This window comes from Capricornis sumatraensis, chromosome 2 (assembly GCF_032405125.1).
Source record: "Capricornis sumatraensis isolate serow.1 chromosome 2, serow.2, whole genome shotgun sequence".
Lineage (NCBI taxonomy): Eukaryota > Metazoa > Chordata > Mammalia > Artiodactyla > Bovidae > Capricornis > Capricornis sumatraensis.
In genome coordinates this window covers 112,295,650-112,313,916 of record NC_091070.1, presented here as the reverse complement: position 1 = coordinate 112,313,916, position 18,267 = coordinate 112,295,650, and the positions used below count along the sequence as shown (strand labels likewise).

The 18,267-nt window shown below is 38.0% G+C and overlaps 1 protein-coding gene across 1 annotated transcript in view; it reads right to left on the bottom strand.

Annotated features, from left to right (window-relative positions):
• LOC138073362 (interferon-activable protein 203-like) overlaps nt 1-17,949 on the bottom strand; it is a 41,433-nt gene extending 23,484 nt beyond the window's left edge. Inside the window, exons 1-3 of the mRNA XM_068965027.1 lie at nt 17,764-17,949; nt 1,645-1,929; nt 618-745 (exon numbers count right to left, since the gene is read on the bottom strand). Of these exons, the coding sequence (XP_068821128.1) occupies nt 618-745; nt 1,645-1,909 (393 nt within the window). The 5' untranslated portion in view covers nt 1,910-1,929; nt 17,764-17,949. The remainder of the gene's footprint in view (nt 1-617; nt 746-1,644; nt 1,930-17,763) is intronic.
• Nucleotides 17,950-18,267: the final 318 nt, after the last annotated feature.

Here is an 18,267-nt window from a genome sequence, read left to right as displayed (position 1 = left end):
GTTGGTAAACTGTTTTCCTAATATGATTGTTTTAATATACTTCTAGAAGAGGAGTAATGATTCCATATTTCCATCATTCAGAATTATATTATATAAGTTAAAGTGCACAGTAGTTCAAAAACATAATGGGTAGTCAAGTTCAGTTCAGTTCATTTCAGTCGCTCAGTCATGTCCGACTGTTTGCGACCCCATGAATCGCAGCACGCCAGGCCTCCCTGTCCATCACCAACTCCCGGAGTTCACTAAGACTCGCGTCCATCGAGTCAGTGATGCCATCCAGCTATCTCATCCTCTGTCATCCCCTTCTCCTCCTGCCCCCAACCCCTCCCAGCATCAGAGTCTTTTCCAATGAATCAACTCTTCGCATGAGGTAGCCAAAGTACTGGAGTTTCAGCTTCAGCATCATTCCTTCCAAAGAAATCCCAGGGCTGATCTCCTTCAGAATGGACTGGTTCAGTACCTATTAATTTACTGACTCTGAAACTCATTTTCACTCTGCCCCCGGTACCCCTTTTCTCTGATTCTTCTATTTGCACATTGAGAAATGAATAAAGAACTAAGTGTTCATAAAAAGAGCCATAGGAAAAACTCCTTCTGTGGGACCTAAGCCATCCTACCTTCACAGGTGTATCCTTGACTGATTCAGATCCCGAAGCTTCATTCGCGGTGGATGTGGATTGCCCAAGACTGGACTTATCCTGTTTTTCCGCTGGAGTTGCTCCTTTTGCCTTGATTGTCTTTATAGCTGATGTCATAAAAGAGAACATGGTAAATCCAAAGGAGCTGGTCGAGATACATGAAGCACCTTCAATAGTGTCTCCTCTCAGTTCCTGCGGGTGGATCTGGGTATGGTTTCATCTACCTCTACTGCATTAGCCTCACTTGGCCAAAGGTGGCCAAAGTAACAACATAGGTACAGATTCTGACTCGAACATCCTCAGTGGTTTCCTTTCTTGTCCCCTGTACAACAAGCATACTCATCCTATTCTCTGGACTCATCTATCTCAGTCGAATCCTTTTACAACTCTCATATTATTTATCTTCCTCTTAATAAACTAAAATTTCATGATGCTAGTCATGGGTCAATGCCTATAGAAGATCTATTTGAATTATTGAAACCAAAGAAGGAAAATATAATCTAACTTGTGATGGGACAAAATGGTGATACTGGATTTCATTTTTTCAAATATGTTTTCTAATCCAATGGTTTTATAAGAGGTGAGTTCTTCACATCTCTGAGAGGTAGGTTTTTGCTTAAGGTTTTTGTCTCATATTTATTTCTAGAAAGTATAAAAATGATGATAATAGAGCATGCATATTAACTGATTTAAATACTTCAAAATCCTACATGGTCTAATTTTGTTTCTTCATTGTCTAAATCTTTGAATGCATGGAAGTCTCAGACTTTCTCATAAATTCCTACTAATTTCTTTGCCCACACCCCCAAAATACACTCTCTAAAACACATCAGATCTCTCTGTAGGAAACACATCCTCTAAGTTGTTAATTTTTGGCATCTAAAATGCTACCATTGTCATGGCTACTGAGTCTCAAGTTGGGAAAGAGAGGTCTAAACTTTGACCAATTCAAGGTCAAAGTTGAGGTCCGTAAGAGAGAGTGATAAATAAGGGTTCTTCCAGTTACCTTTTAACTTCTCCTTTCTAAGAGTTTTGACAAGGTCTTTAGTTTCATCTATTTCTCTGAACAACTCTATCAGCTTGTCAACACATGCAGGCCCTCGGAACTTCATTTCCATCAAGTCAGCAATTTTAGTTCTGTCGTATTCATCTTGCGTTTTACTAGTCAGTTTTAAATCGTCTTTAAGTAAAGACTTAATCATGTTAAAACATTTATCACTGATGTGCTGAAATCCTTTTAGCAGGATAATTTTCTTGTATTCATTCCCCATCTCTCAAGTTAGGGATGTGCCTACAAGAGAAAAAAAACATATAGTGTTACACCTTTATATAGACCACAAAGTGGGGTGGAGGGATTGTTTCAGGATGATCTGAGCACATTACATTTATTGTGCACTTTGTATCTATTGTTATGCTGTGATATATAATGAAATAATTATATAACTCACCATAATGCAGAATCAGTGAGAGACCTGAGCTTGTTTTCCTGCAACTAACTGGGGATTCCCAGGTGGTGCTAGTGGTAAAGAACTTGCCTACAAATGCAGGAGACATAAGAGACATGGGTTCAGTCTCTGGGTCAGGAAGATCCCCTGGAGGATGGCATGGCAACCCACTCCGGTGTTCTTGCCTGGAGAATCCCATGGACAGAGGAGCCTGGTGGGCTACTGTCCATAGGGTTGTAAAGAGTTGGACATGACTAAAGCAACTTAGCACATTAGTACATAGGCAGTCCCATTTGGCAGTGATGAGAAACAGTGACACTCGGAGTATGTTGCTTATTCTCAGTGTACTCTGTAATCTCATTTTGCTTCCAGTCACTGGAGAAAACTCTGCTCCACAAAGATAGGATGTTGAAAATGGAAGCAGGCTTTTCAATGCTTTTGAGGCAATCTCCAGATATTCCACCAGAATGTATGGAGATTTGAAAGTTTGGAGAAAGGCATGGCAACCCACTCCAGTAGACTCTTCAGTCTGGATTAGGTACCAGGGTGATTCATTAATCCCAACAATATTGTGTCAATATCTTCTGGTATTTCATCAGCTCATCCAGTTATGATACTAGCTGAAAGAACACTTTCTTTTCAACTGTCCCCTTTTGAACTGCAGCCTCTCCTAAAAGTTCACAACAAATGTCTTTAACAGCAGGCAGGATCAACTCTTCACCAATAATATAGTAAAGGGCTTCTTAGCTTTAGCAATGTGGTTAGCCACTATAGCTTTAGCAATGTGGTTAGCCACTAAGAATGATCTTCTCAGTTCAGACATATTTGATGAAGTGGTGGCCTACAAAAATTGTTTCTTTTCTTTGTGTAATATGTTTTTCTTTTGAAAAAATCCAAAGGTGACATTTAATGCAGGGTGCTTTTTCTCTATGTTGCAAGGAAGTTTTAAAGGTTTCATGGCTTCATTGGATGGTTAGTTAACACATATTATACAAAGCAGGCTTGGAGAATGTGAATTACCTGTGCAAGGAGCTTGTAATTTAAGAGGACTTGATACTTTCTTTTAAATTCAGTTTTCTTTCAGCCTACAATCTTAGAGTCTTCTGCTGTCTCATCACTGGGTCTTTTCAATTTTTCAAGGTGGCTCTCCAGTATGTATGACATTTGTATTTCAATCATTTTGGCAGGGATTAACTTATGGACTTACAAAAATTGTGACCAAGACTAGCACACAGTGAGGAAAAGAGACCTTAATGGTAGTGGTAAATAAAATAATGGGCAGGCCACATGAGGACTAAAATAAGTGTTGAATTCTGACTTAAAGTACATCAACTCACATACCACTATAGAACCTGCCACCAGATGCAACTTGTCTTTTGCCATTCACTAAAAGGGTTTTGATACGTCTGCAACCAATTGATTTATTATGGTCTCTGTGCAGTCAAACCTCTCTGCTAAAGATAGTCTGCATTTGCAGGCACTCGGCAGCACTAGCGTCACCATCTCAGCTCCACCTCAGATCATCAGGCGTTAGAGTCTCATGACGGAAACACAATCTGGATCCCTCACAAACAGAATTCACACTAGGGTTTGTGCTCCTAGAGCTTATAGCTCTGGTGACCAGAAAGGATGCCCTAGAGGGACAAGTAGGGTATGTTCAACAAAAGACTATTTCTCTAAGGTTAGGAAATGTAACAAATGTAGCAAATACACAGAAATAAAGCAGGAAGTTAGACAAAATGAGGCTACAGAAGAATATGTTTCAAATGATGAAAGGAGCTAAAACCTCAGAAGTAAGTGAAATGGAGATAGGCAATCTACCCAATAAATAGTTCATAAAGATGACAGCAAAGATGCTAAAAAAAAAAAAAACTCAGGAGAAGACAGGATGTACAGAGTGAGAAGTTATAAATGTTTAACAAAAAACTAGAAAATATAAAGAACAAAGAGATGAAGAGTAAAATAATTGAAAAATACAGCAGAAGGAGTCAACAGTAGATCAAACGATACAGTGGAAAAGACCATTGAGCTGGAAGACAGAATAATGGAAATCAGTGAAGCTGAGCAGAATAAAAATAGAAAAAATTTGAGGACAGTTTAAGAGAACTCTGGGGAATGTCAAGCATGTTATCATTTATCATATCATTATAGTGGGTCCCAGGAGGAGAATAGAGAGAAAGGGGGGCAAAGAACATATTTAAAGACATAATAGTTAAAAACTGCCCTAACTCCAGTAAGCAAATAGACATCTGGGTCCAGGAAGCATGTGGAGTCCCAAACAGAGTAAACCCAAAGAGGACCATGCTAAGATACATTGTAATTAAGTTGGCAAACATTAAAGGTAAGGAGAAAATATTAAAATCAGCAAGGGAAAAGCAACATATATACAAGGGAATTCCTTTAAGGCTATCAGCTGAATTTTCAGCAGAAACTCGGCAGACAAGAAGCGAGGGACATGATATGTTTAAAATGATGAAAAAGAAAACTCTGTAACCAAGAATGCTCTAGCTGGCAAAGCATTTATTCAGATTTCACAGAAACAATAAAAGTTTCATAGGCAAGCAGAAGATAAATGAGTTCAGCACCAGCAAACCAGTGTTAAAAGAAATGCTAAAGGGACTTTTTCAAGTAAAAAGAAAAGAAACATTAAACATAGAAGGAAAAATCTTATTAGTAAATGTAAATATACAGTAAAGGTAATATATGAAGCTAGTAGGAAGGTTAAAAGATAAAAGTTGTCAAATCATCTATACATAAGATGTTAAAGGATATACAAAGCAAAAAGTTGTGAAATATGATGTCAAAATTTTAAACATGGTAGTGGGGAGGAAATGCAGCATTGTTAAAATGTATTTAAACTTAGATTAGCAACTTATAATAACCATATATATATATATGAACTAGACAAGGATGTCCAGTCTTCCCACTTAAATTGAACATATTATTAGAAGTCCTAGTCACAACAATCAAACTAGAAACAAAGAAATAAAAGGAATTCAAACTGCAAAGGTAAATTTAAAATGGTTACTGTTTGCAGATGAGATAAAGACATCACAAAAAACCTACTAAAACTCATCAATGAATTCACTTAAGTTGAAGGATACAAAATTAATATATAGGAGGAACTTTCAAGATGATGGAGGAGCAAGATGGAGAGATTTATATATATTAAAGAGATATATATATTTATCCCCACATTTATATATATTAAAAAAATACATCTACATATGGAAAAACTCTTGCAGAAGTCTTTTAAACACTGGCAGAAGACCCCAGACTTCCAAAACGGCAAGCTAACCTCCACAGAATGAGATGGGACAGAAGATATAGAAAAATGAAGAGACAAAGGACTTGGGACAGGGACCTGCGCCTTGGGGAGGAAGCCAAGAAGGATGAAAAGTTTCCTCATACTCGGAAACCCCTTCATGGGCAGGGATGGGCGGAGCTTCGGAACCTCAAAGAGGAACACATCAACAGGTCCTCAGAAGGCAGAATGGAGATGATTCACCACAGATATCATTGCTGACCAGCACTTTCCAGTCGAGACTGTTTGCACGCTCATGGCAATGAGTGGGAGTTGGGTGCTGAGGCTCAAGTTTTGGAGGTCGGACCCTAGGGAGATGACTGGGATTGAGTTGCTGTGAAGATACTCTGAGGATGCTAGTATGACAGCTTAGGGAGTCCAGGGAAAAGCCTGGGCCTGCCACAGAGGCAACAGACCCTCTAACACTGCATGCTCGCATATCATAGATGTCGCCTTTGTGAGTGCTGTAAGTGGCATGAGCCATGGCTGTGGACTGCAACCCCAGAGATATAGATATCCCAAATCCGGCCTAAGTGCCAGAGGTGAGACTACACATAACCGCATTTGTGATCCCAGAGTGGGGAGGGACCAGTGTAGATGCCAGAGGCAGAGGACAGGAGGCCACTGCAGTCTTGACCTCAGGGCTCACAGCTGTCACCAAGCTGCGTTCAGGTACAAGTCATTGTTCATACCTTCCTGGGAATCTGTGAAACTTGGCCCTGCTGAGGGACCGAAGACATGGGACCAGTTCCTCTGGGGAAACACACACCCCCCACCTCAGACTGTGGTGACTGGCCGCAGATCTCAGCCACAGTGGACACTCCGCACATACCATAACTATGTCTGACATACCTCTCCCTCTTCCAAATCCAACTGAGTAAGTGAGCCTTAATAAGCTGCTACTTTCACCCCATTGTGTCTGGGGAGGGAACAGACACCTGGATCTCAGTCGCATCTGATTCTTTGTGACCCCATGTACTGCAGCACACCAGGCTTCCCTGTCCATCACCAACTCCCGGAGTTCACTCAAACTCATGTCCACTGAGTCAGTGATGCCGTCAAACCACCTTATCCTCTGTCATCCCCTTCTCCTCCTGCCTTCAATCTTTCCCAGCATCAGGGTCTTTCCAAATGAGTCAGTTCTTCGCATCAGGTGGCCAAAGTATTGCAGTTTCAGCTTCAACACCAGTCCTTCCAATGAACACCCAGGACTGATTTCCTTTAGGATTGACTGGTCAGATATCCTTGCAGTCCAGGAGACTCTCAAGACTCTTCTCCAACACCACAGTGCAAAAGCAGCAATTCTTGGGTGCTCAGCTTTCTTTATAGTCCAACTTTCACATCCATACATGACTACTGGTAAAACAATAGCCTTGACTAGATGGACTTTTTTTGGCAAAGTAATGCCTCTGCTTTTTAATATGCTGTCTAAGTCGGTCATAACTTTTTTTCTAAGGAGTAAGCGTCTTTTAATTTCATGGCTGCAATCACCATCTGCAGTGATTTGGAGCCCAAAAAAATAAAGTCAGCCAAAATTTCCACTGTTTCCCAACATATTTGCCATGAAGTGATGGGACTGGAGCCCATGATCTTTGTTTTCTGAATGTTGAGCTTTAAGCCAACTTTTTCACTCTTCTCTTTCATCAAGAGGCTCTTTAGTTCCTCTTCACTTTCTGCCATAAGGGTGGTGTCATCTGCATATCTGAGGTTATTGAGATTTCTCCCTGCAATCATGATTCAGCTTGTGCTTCATCCAACCCAGTGTTTCTCATAATGTACTCTCCATATAAGTTAAATAAGCAGGGTGACAATATACAGCCTTGATGTACTCCTTTCCCTATTTGGAACCAGTCTATTGTTCCATGTCCAGTTCTGGCTGTTGCTTCCTGACCTGCATATAGGTTTCTCAAGAGGCAGGTCAGGTGGTCTGGTATTCAGAATTTTCCACAATTTGTGGTGATCTACACAGTCAAAGGCTTTGGCATAATCAACAAAGCAGAAGTAGATGTTTTTCTGGAACTCTCTTGCTTTCTCAATGATCCAGTGGATGTTGGCAATTTGATCTCTGGTTCCTCTGTCTTTTCTAAAATCAGCTTGAACATCTGGAAGTTCACAGTTAATGTATTATTGAAGCCTGGCTTGGAGAATTTTGAGCATTACTAGTATGTGAGATGAGTGCAATTAAGTGGCAGTTTAAGCATTCTTCAGCATTGCCTTTCTTTGGGATTGGAATGAAACGGACCTTTCCCAGTCCTGTGGCCACTGCTGAGTTTTCCAAATTTGCTGACATATTGAGTGCAGCACTTTCACAGCATCATCTTTCAGGATTTGAAATAGTTCAACTGGAATTCTGTCACCTCCATTAGCTTTGTTTGTAGTGATGCTTTCTAAGGCCCACTTGACTTCACATTCCAGGATGTCTGGCTCTAGGTGAGCGATCACACCATTGTGATTATCTTGGTCATGAAGATCTTTTTTGTATCATTCTTCTATGTATTCTTGCCACCTCTTCTTAATATCTTCTGCTTCTGTTAGGTCCATACCATTTCTGTCTTTTATCAAGCCCATCTTTGCATGAAATGTTCCCTTGGTATCTCTAATTTTCTTGAAGAGATCTCTAGTCTTTCCCATTCTGTTGTCTGCCTCTATTTCTTTGCATTGATAGTTGAGGAAGGCTTCCTTATCTCTCCTTGCTATTCTTTGGAATGCTTCATTCAATTGGGTATATCTTTCCTTTTCTCCTTTGCTTTTTGCTTCTCTTCTTTTCACAGATATTTGTAAGGCCTCCTCAGACAGCCATTTTGATTTTTTTTTTCATTTATTTTTCTTGCAGATGGTCTTAATCCCTGTCTCCTGTACAATGTTACAAACCTCTAGCCACAGTTCATCAGGCAGTCTGTCTATCAGATCTAGTCCCTTAAATCTAGATTTAAGAGGACAGGGCCAAAACCAAAGAGGCACCAAAGGCAGGGCCAAAACCAAAGCTGAGAACCAGAGGTTGTGTGACCAAGGAAGAGGGAGGAAATTATTCCTGCAGCCACAGGTGCAGTGGATTAAGTATCCACAATCAGCTTGAGATTGTGGACTTTGGGGGCAATTATGGGATTTGGAAGCAAGTACAAGCTGGAATTAGGCCAGATGTGAGTGTGAACTGAGCCCAGAGTGCCCACAGCACGTCCAGAGACCACCTTCCTAGAAATATTGGTGGGCTTCCTGAGCAGGCAGATTGGCTGATGCTCACTGTGTGGTGAGGACAACAGAAGACTGAGGAGGACGTTCTTCTTACTATCACTCTTTATATATGTGTATGTGTATATATGTATACATACATATATATATATATATATACACACACACACACACACACACACACACACACACACTTTTTTTTTTCTTTTTTCTTCTATCTCTTTCTTTCTGTACTGTATGATTTGTGGAGTCTTGAGTCTATAGTAAGGGTTTCGGCCTGAACCCCTGAGGTGGGAGATCAGAGTACAGGACACTCAATCACCAGAGAACTTCTGACCCCATGGAACATTAATCAGTAAGAAGTCTCCTAAAGGTCTCCATTTCAACGGTAAGACCAGGCTCCACCCAAAGGCTAGCAAGTTCGGTGTCAGATGCCTCATACCAAACCATCAGTTAAACAAGAATATAACATTGCCCATTAGCAGCAGGCTGCCCAAGGCCATACCAAACCCACAGACACCCCAAAAAAACAAACCACTGAGCACGGCACTGCCCTCCAGAGAGAAAAGATCCAGCTCCACTCACCAGGACAGACACCAGTCTCCCCAACAGGAAACTTTCACAAAGCACAGATCCATCCCCACCCACTGGGTGCAGACTTCACAAATAAGAGGAACATGACCTTGCAACCAGTAGAAAGGAGATGGCAAATACAATCAATCAAACAAATTGAAAAGAGAAAGAGGCAGCAGATGAAGGAATATTGTAAAAACCCATAAGACCAAACAAATAAAGAAACAGGCAATCTACCTAAAAAAGAATTCAGAGTAATGGTAGTAAAAATAATCCAAAATCTTTCAAATAAAATGGAGGCACAGATAAATAGAAGAGGCACAGATTGAGAAGATACCAAAAAATGCATAACAAGGATCTCGAAGAAATAAAGAATAGACAATCAGCAATGAGAAACACAATAACTGAGATTAAAAATGCACTCAAGGGAACCAAAAAAAAATAACTGAGATAGAACAGATAAGTGAACCGGAAGATAGAATGGTGGTGATAATTGAAGTAGAGCAGAATAAAGAAAAAAGAAATGAGGACAGCCTCATAAACCTCTGGGACAACATTAACCACACCAACATTTGAATTATAGGGGTCCTAGAAGAAGAGAAAAATAAAGAGTATGAAAAAAATTTTGAGTTTATAGTAGAAAAGTTCCCAAACATGGGAAAGTAAATAGCTACCCAAGTTCAGGAAGCTCAGAATCCCATACACAATAAACACAAAGAGAAATACATCAAGATACATATTAGTCAAACTAACAAGAATTAAACACAAAGAAAGAATATGAAAAGTAGCAATAGAAAAGCAACAAATAACATATATGGGTGTCAGGAAACATTTAACAAGAGGCTTCCTGTGTGCTGTTTTGGATCTGTCAGGAATTCTCTGTTCCTTATTAATTCCTGAATACTCAGTAATTAAGAGGAGAGGCAAGCCTCTCCCAGAACTGAGGAATCCAGGCATTTCCTTCATTAATGTTTCTATATGGTGATAAGCACCTTCTTCCTTCTTGTGAACCATACGGTAAAAGTGATTGTTTACAACTCTCTCTCTCTTACAACTCTCTCTCTCTTTAATATGGATCACCTATGTTTTGTAAGTCTGGAATTTTAATCTTTAGCTTTGCTGAGAATAACTACTTTGTAAGACAGTATATATGCCCACACCATGTTGATTAAAACAACTTTGCTCCATCAGAGCTCTGCCCCCTGTGTCTTTCTTTCTCTTTCTTTCTCTCTCTCTCTCAGGCTATTTCTTTGGAGCAGAGAGGCCCTCTGAGTTCACTTTCCTGCCTGGACTTCTAAGACCCTCTCAAGAAGGTGTTCTGTGCCTTCACCCCATCGAGAGGGCGCCTGAGGCCTCTGTGAACAGAGCAAGCCCCGTACTAGAGGCTTTATTGCCTTTTGGTGTAAACTAAGGAATAGCAGCCTCTTTCTGTCTTTTACTTTCTTATCATTGACTCCAGACCACCAGGTTCTGGTCCATTAAAGGACCTCAACATATGGGGATTCCCATAAGGCTAGAAGCTGATCTTTCAACAGAAACTCTACAGGCCAGAAGGGAGTGGCAGGATATTATTAAAATGATGAAAGGAAAAATGTCTATGATCAAGATAACTCTACCCAGCAAAGCTATCATTCAGATTTAATGGAGAAATCAAAAGTTTTACAGATAAGCAAAGTTAAGACAACTCAGAACCACCAAACCAGCTTTATAATAGATGCTAAAGGAACTTCTCTAGACAAGAAACACAAGAGAAAGTAAAGAGCTACAAAAACAAAGTAAAAAAAAAAAAAAACTAAATAATGGTAATAGGATCATACATATCAATAATTAGTATAAATGTAAATGAACGAATTACTTCAACCAAACTGGCTGAATTGATACAAAAACAAGGTTCCTATATATACAAGAAACCCACTTCAGACCTAGGGACACATACAGACTGAAAGTGAGGGATGGAAAACAGGATTTCATGAAAATGGAAAAAGTGGGGGTGGTGATACTCATATCAGATAAAATAGACTTTAACCTAAAGATCATTACAAGAGACAGGAAGGACACTACATTATGAACAAGGGATCAACCCAAGAAGAAAATATAATAATTATAAATATATACACACACAACATAGGAGCACCTCAGTACATAAGGAAAATGCTAATAATTATAAAATGGGAAATTGACAGTAACACAGTAATAGTTGGGGACTTTTAACATTCCACTCACCAACAGACAGATCATCCAGGCAGAAAATTTATAAAGAGATACAAGCTTTAAATGATACACTGGACCCTAATTGATAGCTATAAGACATTTCATCCAAAAAGTTTTCACTTTTTTCTCAAGCACACACAAAACATTATCCAGGATAGATAACACTTTGGGTCACAAATCAAGCCTTGATAATTTTTTTTTTAAAAAATAAAACTGCATTAAGCATTTTTTCTGACGACAATGCCATAAGATTAGATATCAACTACAAGGGGGAAAAAAATGTAAAAAACACAAACACATAGAGGCTAAATGGTATGCTTCTGAATAACCAAGTGATCACTGGGAAATCAAAGAGGAAATAAAAAAATACCTAGAAACAAATAATGATGAAAACTTGCTAACTCAAAACTATGGGATGCAACAAAAGCAGTGCTAAGAGGGAAGCTTACAGCAATACAAGCCTACCTCAAAAAACAAGAAAAACATTAAATAACCTAACTATACACCTAAATCAACTAGGAAAAGAACAAAAAAACCCAGTTAGTAGAAGGAAATAAATCATAAAGCTCAGAGCTGAAATAAATGAAAAATAAATGAGGGAAATAATAGCAAAGATTTAAACACACACACACACACACACACACACCTAAAACCTGGTCCTTTGAGAAGATTTTTCTAAAAAATGACAAACCATTAGCCTGACTCATCGAGACAATAAGGGAGAAGGTTCAAATCAATAAAATTAAAAATGAAAAAGTGGAAGTTGCAACAGACAATGCAGACATGCAAAGGATCATAAGAAACTGCTATGAGCAACTATACACCAATAAAATGGACAATCTGAAAGAAATGGACAAATTCTTTGAAAAGTAAAACCTTCCAGATTGAACCAGGAAGAAACAGAAAATATTAACAGACCAAACATGAGCACTGAAATCAAAACCATGATCAAAAATCTTTCAATAAACAAAAGCCCAGGGACAGATGGTTTCACAGGTGAATTCTACCAAGCATTAGAGAAGAGCTAATATGCAACCTGCTCAAACTCTTCCAGAAAATTGCCAAGAAAGGAAACACCCCACTCATTCTACAAGGCTACCATTAGTCTGACACCAAAATAAGGCAAAAACGACACCAAAACAAGGCAAAAACCCCACCAAAAAAGAAAATTATAGGCCAATATCAGTGATGAACAGAGATGTGAATATCTCCAACAAAATTCTAGCAAACAGAATTCAACAAGACATTAAAAGGATCATATAACATGATTAAGTGGGGTTTATCCCAGGGATGCAAGGATTCTTCAATATATGCAAATCAATGTGATACATCACATTAACAAACTGAAAGTTAAAAACTATATGATCATCTCAATAGATGCAGAGAAAGTTTTTCAACAAAATTCAATATTCATTTATGATAAAAGCTCTCCAGAAAGTTGGCATAGAAGGAACGTATCCCAACATAATAAAGGCCGTATATGACAAACCCACAGGAAATATTATTCTCAATGGTGAAAAACTAAAATTATTTCCTCTAAGATCAGGACAAGACAAGGGTGCCTACTCTCACAACCATTATTCAGCATAGTTTTGGAAGTCTTAGCCATGGTAATGAGAGAAGAAAAACAAATAAAAAGAATCCAGATTGGAAAATGAGTAAAACTCTCATTGTTGCAGAAGACTTGATACTATACATGCAAGCGTGCATACTAAGTCATTTTAGTTGAATCCAACTCTTAAGTGACCCTATGAACTGTAGCCCACGTGGATTCTCTGCCCATGGGATTTTCCAGGCAAGAATACTGGAGTGGGTTGTCATGCCCTTCTCCAGGGGATCTTCCCAACCCAGGGATTGAATCTGTGTCTCTTTTATCTCCTGCACTGGCAATCAGATTCTTTACCACTAGTGCCACATGGGAAGCCTGATGCTATACATAGAAAACTCTAAAGATGCTACCAGAAAGCTACTACAGCTAATCAATGAATATAGTAAATTTTCAGGATATGAAATTAATACACAGATATCCCTTGCATTCCTATATACTAACCAAAAAAAAAAAAAAAATCAGAAAGAGAAATTAAGGGAACAATTCCATTCACCTTTGCAAAAAAAAGGATAAAATACAATAGGAATGAACCACCTAAAGAGACAAAAGACCTGTATGCATAAAACTATAACACACTGATGAAAGAAATAAAAGATGTCACAAACAGAAGAATATTCCTAAACTGGAAGAATCAATATTGTAAAAATGACTATACTACCTAAAGCAATCTACAGATTCAATGCAATCCCTATCAAACTACCAAAGGTATTTTTCACAGAATAGAACAAAAAAAAATGTTCAAACTAGAACACTTTTTAACACCATTTGTTGTTATTTAGTCACTAAGTCATGTCTGACTCTTGGCGACCACATGAAGAGCAGCATGCCAGGCTTCCCTGTATTTCACTATCTCCTGGAATTTGCTCAAGCTCTAACTCTGCGTTTGAGTCAGTTCTAATGAGGTGGATGAACCTAGAGCCTATCATACAGAGTGAAGTAAGTTAGAAAGAGAAAAAAAAATATTGTATGTTAATGCATATATATGGAATCTAGAAAGATGGTACTGATGAAATTATTCACAAGGAAGGAATGGAAACACAGATGTAAAGAATGGACTTGTGGATATAGAAGGGTAAGGAGATAGTGGGACAAATGGAGAAAGTAGTATCAACATATTACAACTATTGTGTGTAAAACAGATAGCAGGTGAGAAGCTGCTACATAACACAGGGAGCCCAGCCTGGCACTCTGTGATTACCTGGAGGGGTAGGGTTGGGGGAGGAAAGAGGCTCAAGAAAGGAGAGATACACATACAATTATGATCAATTCACCTTGTTGTACGGCAGAAACCAACACAAAATTGTAAAGCAATTTTACTCCAATTAAAAAATAAATTAACTAATTAAAAAAAAAAAAAACCTCACAGTTAGTACAGAAGTCTGTTGCATTTCTATACACTAGCAATGAACTATCAGAAACAGAAATTAAGAAAACAACCCCATTTACAATCACATCAAAAAGAACAAAATACCTAAGAATAAATTTGACTAAGGAAATAGAAGACCTCTTTTTGGAAAACTACAAAACACTGATGAAAGAAATTGAAGACAACACAAACAGATGGAAAAATATGGATTTAAAGAATTAATATTATTAAAGTCACTTTTCCACCCAAGGCACCATACAGATCCAATGCAATCCTGATCAAATTACCAGTAGCATTTTTCACAGAACTAGAACAAAAAATTTGAAAACTTGTATGGAAGCACAAGATGCCTCAAATAACCAAAACAATTTAAAGAAAGAAGGACAAGCCTGGAGGTACAACATTCCCTGATATCAAAGTATACTACAAAGCTACACTAATCAAAACAGAAGAAAGATGGAACAAAAACATATATGTGCTGCTACTGCTGTGGCTAAGTCGCTTCAGTCATGTCCGACTCTGTGCCACCCCACAGACGGCAGCCCACCAGGCTCCCCCATCCCTGGGATTCTCCAGGCAAGAACACTGGAGTGGGTTGCCATTTCCTACTCCAAAATATATACCTAGATCAACGAAATAAAATAGATTCCAGAAATGAATCCACACTTTAAGGGTAATTAATCTGATAAAGGTGGCAAGAATTACAATGCATAAAAGACAACCTGAACAAGCGGTGTTGAGAAAAGTGGACAGCTATGTGAAAAAATCAAACTGGTCTACTTTCTGACACCATGTACAAAAATAAATTCAAAATGAATTAAAGACTTAAATTGAAGACTTAAAACCATAAAACTTCTAAAGAAAACTAGCACTATACTCCTTGACAGCAGTCTTCATTATGGTTTTTTGGATATATCTTCTGGGTAAGGGAAACAAAAATTAAAATAAAAAGATAAGATTTCATCAAACTAAAAATCATTTGGACAGCAAAGGGAACTATCAACAAAACCACAAGCCCACATACTGAATGGGAGACTTTATTTGTAAACAATATATCTGATAATGGGTTGATAGCCAAAATATACAAAGAATTCATACAACTCAACATCAAACAAGCAAGAAATACAGTTAAAAAAATCAGTAGAGGGACTGAAGGAATATTTTTCCAAGGAAACATATAGATGGCCAACAGGCTTATGAAAAGTTGCCTAACATTACTAATCATCAGGGAAATGCAGTCAAAATTACCATGAGATATCATCTCACACCTGTCAGAATAGTTATTTTGTCAAACAGTGACAAATAACAAGTCTTCATGAGAATGCAGAGAAAAGAGAACCCTTGTGCACTGTTGGTGGGAATGTAAATTGGTGTATCCACTATGGAAAACAACATGGAGATTTGCAAAAAATAAAGAATATAAAACTACCATATGATTCAGAAATACCACTCCTGAGTACCTATCCAAACAAAATAAAAATACTATTAGAAAACATGTACACACCCCAATGTTCATGGCAGGACTATTTGCAATAACCAAAATACAGAAATAGCCTAAATGCTCATCAGTGGAAGAATAGATAAAGAATACATGGCCAATATATATGATGGGTTATTACTCAGTCATTTAAAAAAATTCAGTCTTGCCATGTGCAACAACATGGATGGACCTAGAGGATATTATTCTGAGTGAAATAAGCCAGACAGACAAAGACAAGTATTTTATGATTTCATGTGATGTACAATCTAAAAAATTCAGATGAATAAACATATCAAAAACAAACAATTATAGGTACAGAGAATAAATAGGTATTCTCCAGAGGCAGAGTATAGTAGAAGCAAAGAAATAGGTGAGGGAGATTAACATGTGCAAACTTCCGGCTGCAAAATAAATGAGTCATGTGTAGGGAATGTACATAATTTAATAATGTACATAATGTAATATAAATGTACAGTGTATGGAATATAATCAATAAGAATGTAATATAGTGACAAGTATGTATGGTGACAATCATAGCTAGACTTATGGTGATTGGTTTGAAATGTATAGCACTGTCATTTAGAAAGATGGTACTGATGATCTTACATGCAGGGCAGCAAAGGAGACACAAATGTAAAGAGCAAACTTTTGGACTCAGTGGGAGAAGGTGCGGTTGGGATGATTTGAGAGAATAGCACTGAAATATGTACATTATCATATGTAAAATAGATGGCCAGGGCAAGTTTGATGTATGAAGCAGGGCACCCAATGGTCTGGGAAAACCCAGAGGGACAGGGTGGGGAGGGAAGTGGGAGTGGGTTCAGGATGGGGGGTCATGTGTATACTTGTGGCCAATTCATGCTGCTGTATGGCAAAAACCATCACAATACTGTAAAGTAATTATTCTCCAATTACATACATTTAAAATAAAAAAAAGAAATATTGAATCACTATATCATGTTATAGCAACCAATACAATTTCTTAGGTCAATTATACTGCAAAAACAAACTCATAGCAAAAGATGGTAACCAGTAATCAGGGTGTGGTAGGGGGAAGGGAAATTAGATGAAGGTAGGTGAAATGTACGAACTTCAAAGCTATAGGATAAATAAGTACTAGAGATGTAATATACAACGTGATAATATAATTATGACTGCTGCATGTTATATATGAAAATTATTGGGAGAGTAAACTGAGTTCTCATTACAAGAAAAAAAAATTTTTTGTACATCTTTAATTTTGCACCTATATGAGATGATGGATGTTCACTAAAGTTATTGTGCTTATTACTTCATGATGTGACTTAGCAGCAGCAGCAGCAGTGTATAAATTGGATCACTATGTAGTATATCTTAAATTTATATGGTGATGTATGTCAATTATGGCTCAAAAAAACTGGAAGAAAAATAATAAAATGCAAACTTTAGCCCCTTTGTATAACTGCATTTGTGGAATCGAAATTTATCTGCTCTGCTCTGTGTGTGTGTGTGTTTTCAAAAATTAGGATAATATCACACAATATAGTTTTATATCTGGTTCTATTTTTTACTCAATATTATTTTATGATATTTTATCATGCCCTTATCTGGACTTTTACCCAGGCCCCCACCACAGCCACTAAGTTTCCTGTGCATCTTTTAGGGAAGGAAAGCAAATACTATCTCTAAATATAACTCACGCCCATAGTTCCCTGGGGAATACATTTTAATATCTTCTATTGTCAAAATGCACCTCCCTTTGTTCAGGCTTCAGTTGTGGTAGAATGAAATGTCTATTATTTGTCTAGGCAGTAAATGTTTAGAATCAAGTTAGTGCTGTTTTCACTTTTCTGAATATAGTTGATTCCAATCCATTCCCCCCAAATTCTTCATCAAAAGCTCCCCTTGTCCTCTTGAGGTTACCAACCAGATACCCAGACCTCTCAACAAGAATTCCTACTCATCTTACCTCAGTGGAGATGTCTTCCACAGTAGTCCAGATCTTGAGGTTATCTTTAAAAATGTAAGAATCACTGTTTAAGTAGGATGATAAATCAGTAAAGCTCTTAGAGACTGAACTACAGAATTGTATAATCTCCTGAAGGGCAGAGGGAAAGGAAGTATTTTGAAAGATAACAGGGAAAAAGGGCACTGACTAGTCAAAACCCCTGATTGAGTGCTGGCTACCTCATATGGTGCTTTCCCAGAGAGGAGGACGTTATGAAACAGTATTGAGACTCCTCCCACCAATGCTCTTAGCTTTCGATTTCCTCAGTCAGAGAAAACAGTTTATTTCCTGTAAATATTTTACTCAAAAACAAAAAAAAAATTATGGCAAGGTTACACTCAAATTTTTTTATTATGAATGTTGGTAGATGAAAAGAGTTCCAAGATTAGAACTTTTTTTATCCAGAAGACTTACATGTGGGTCATTAAAAATCTATATTCACTTGAATGACTCTCAAATATAAGA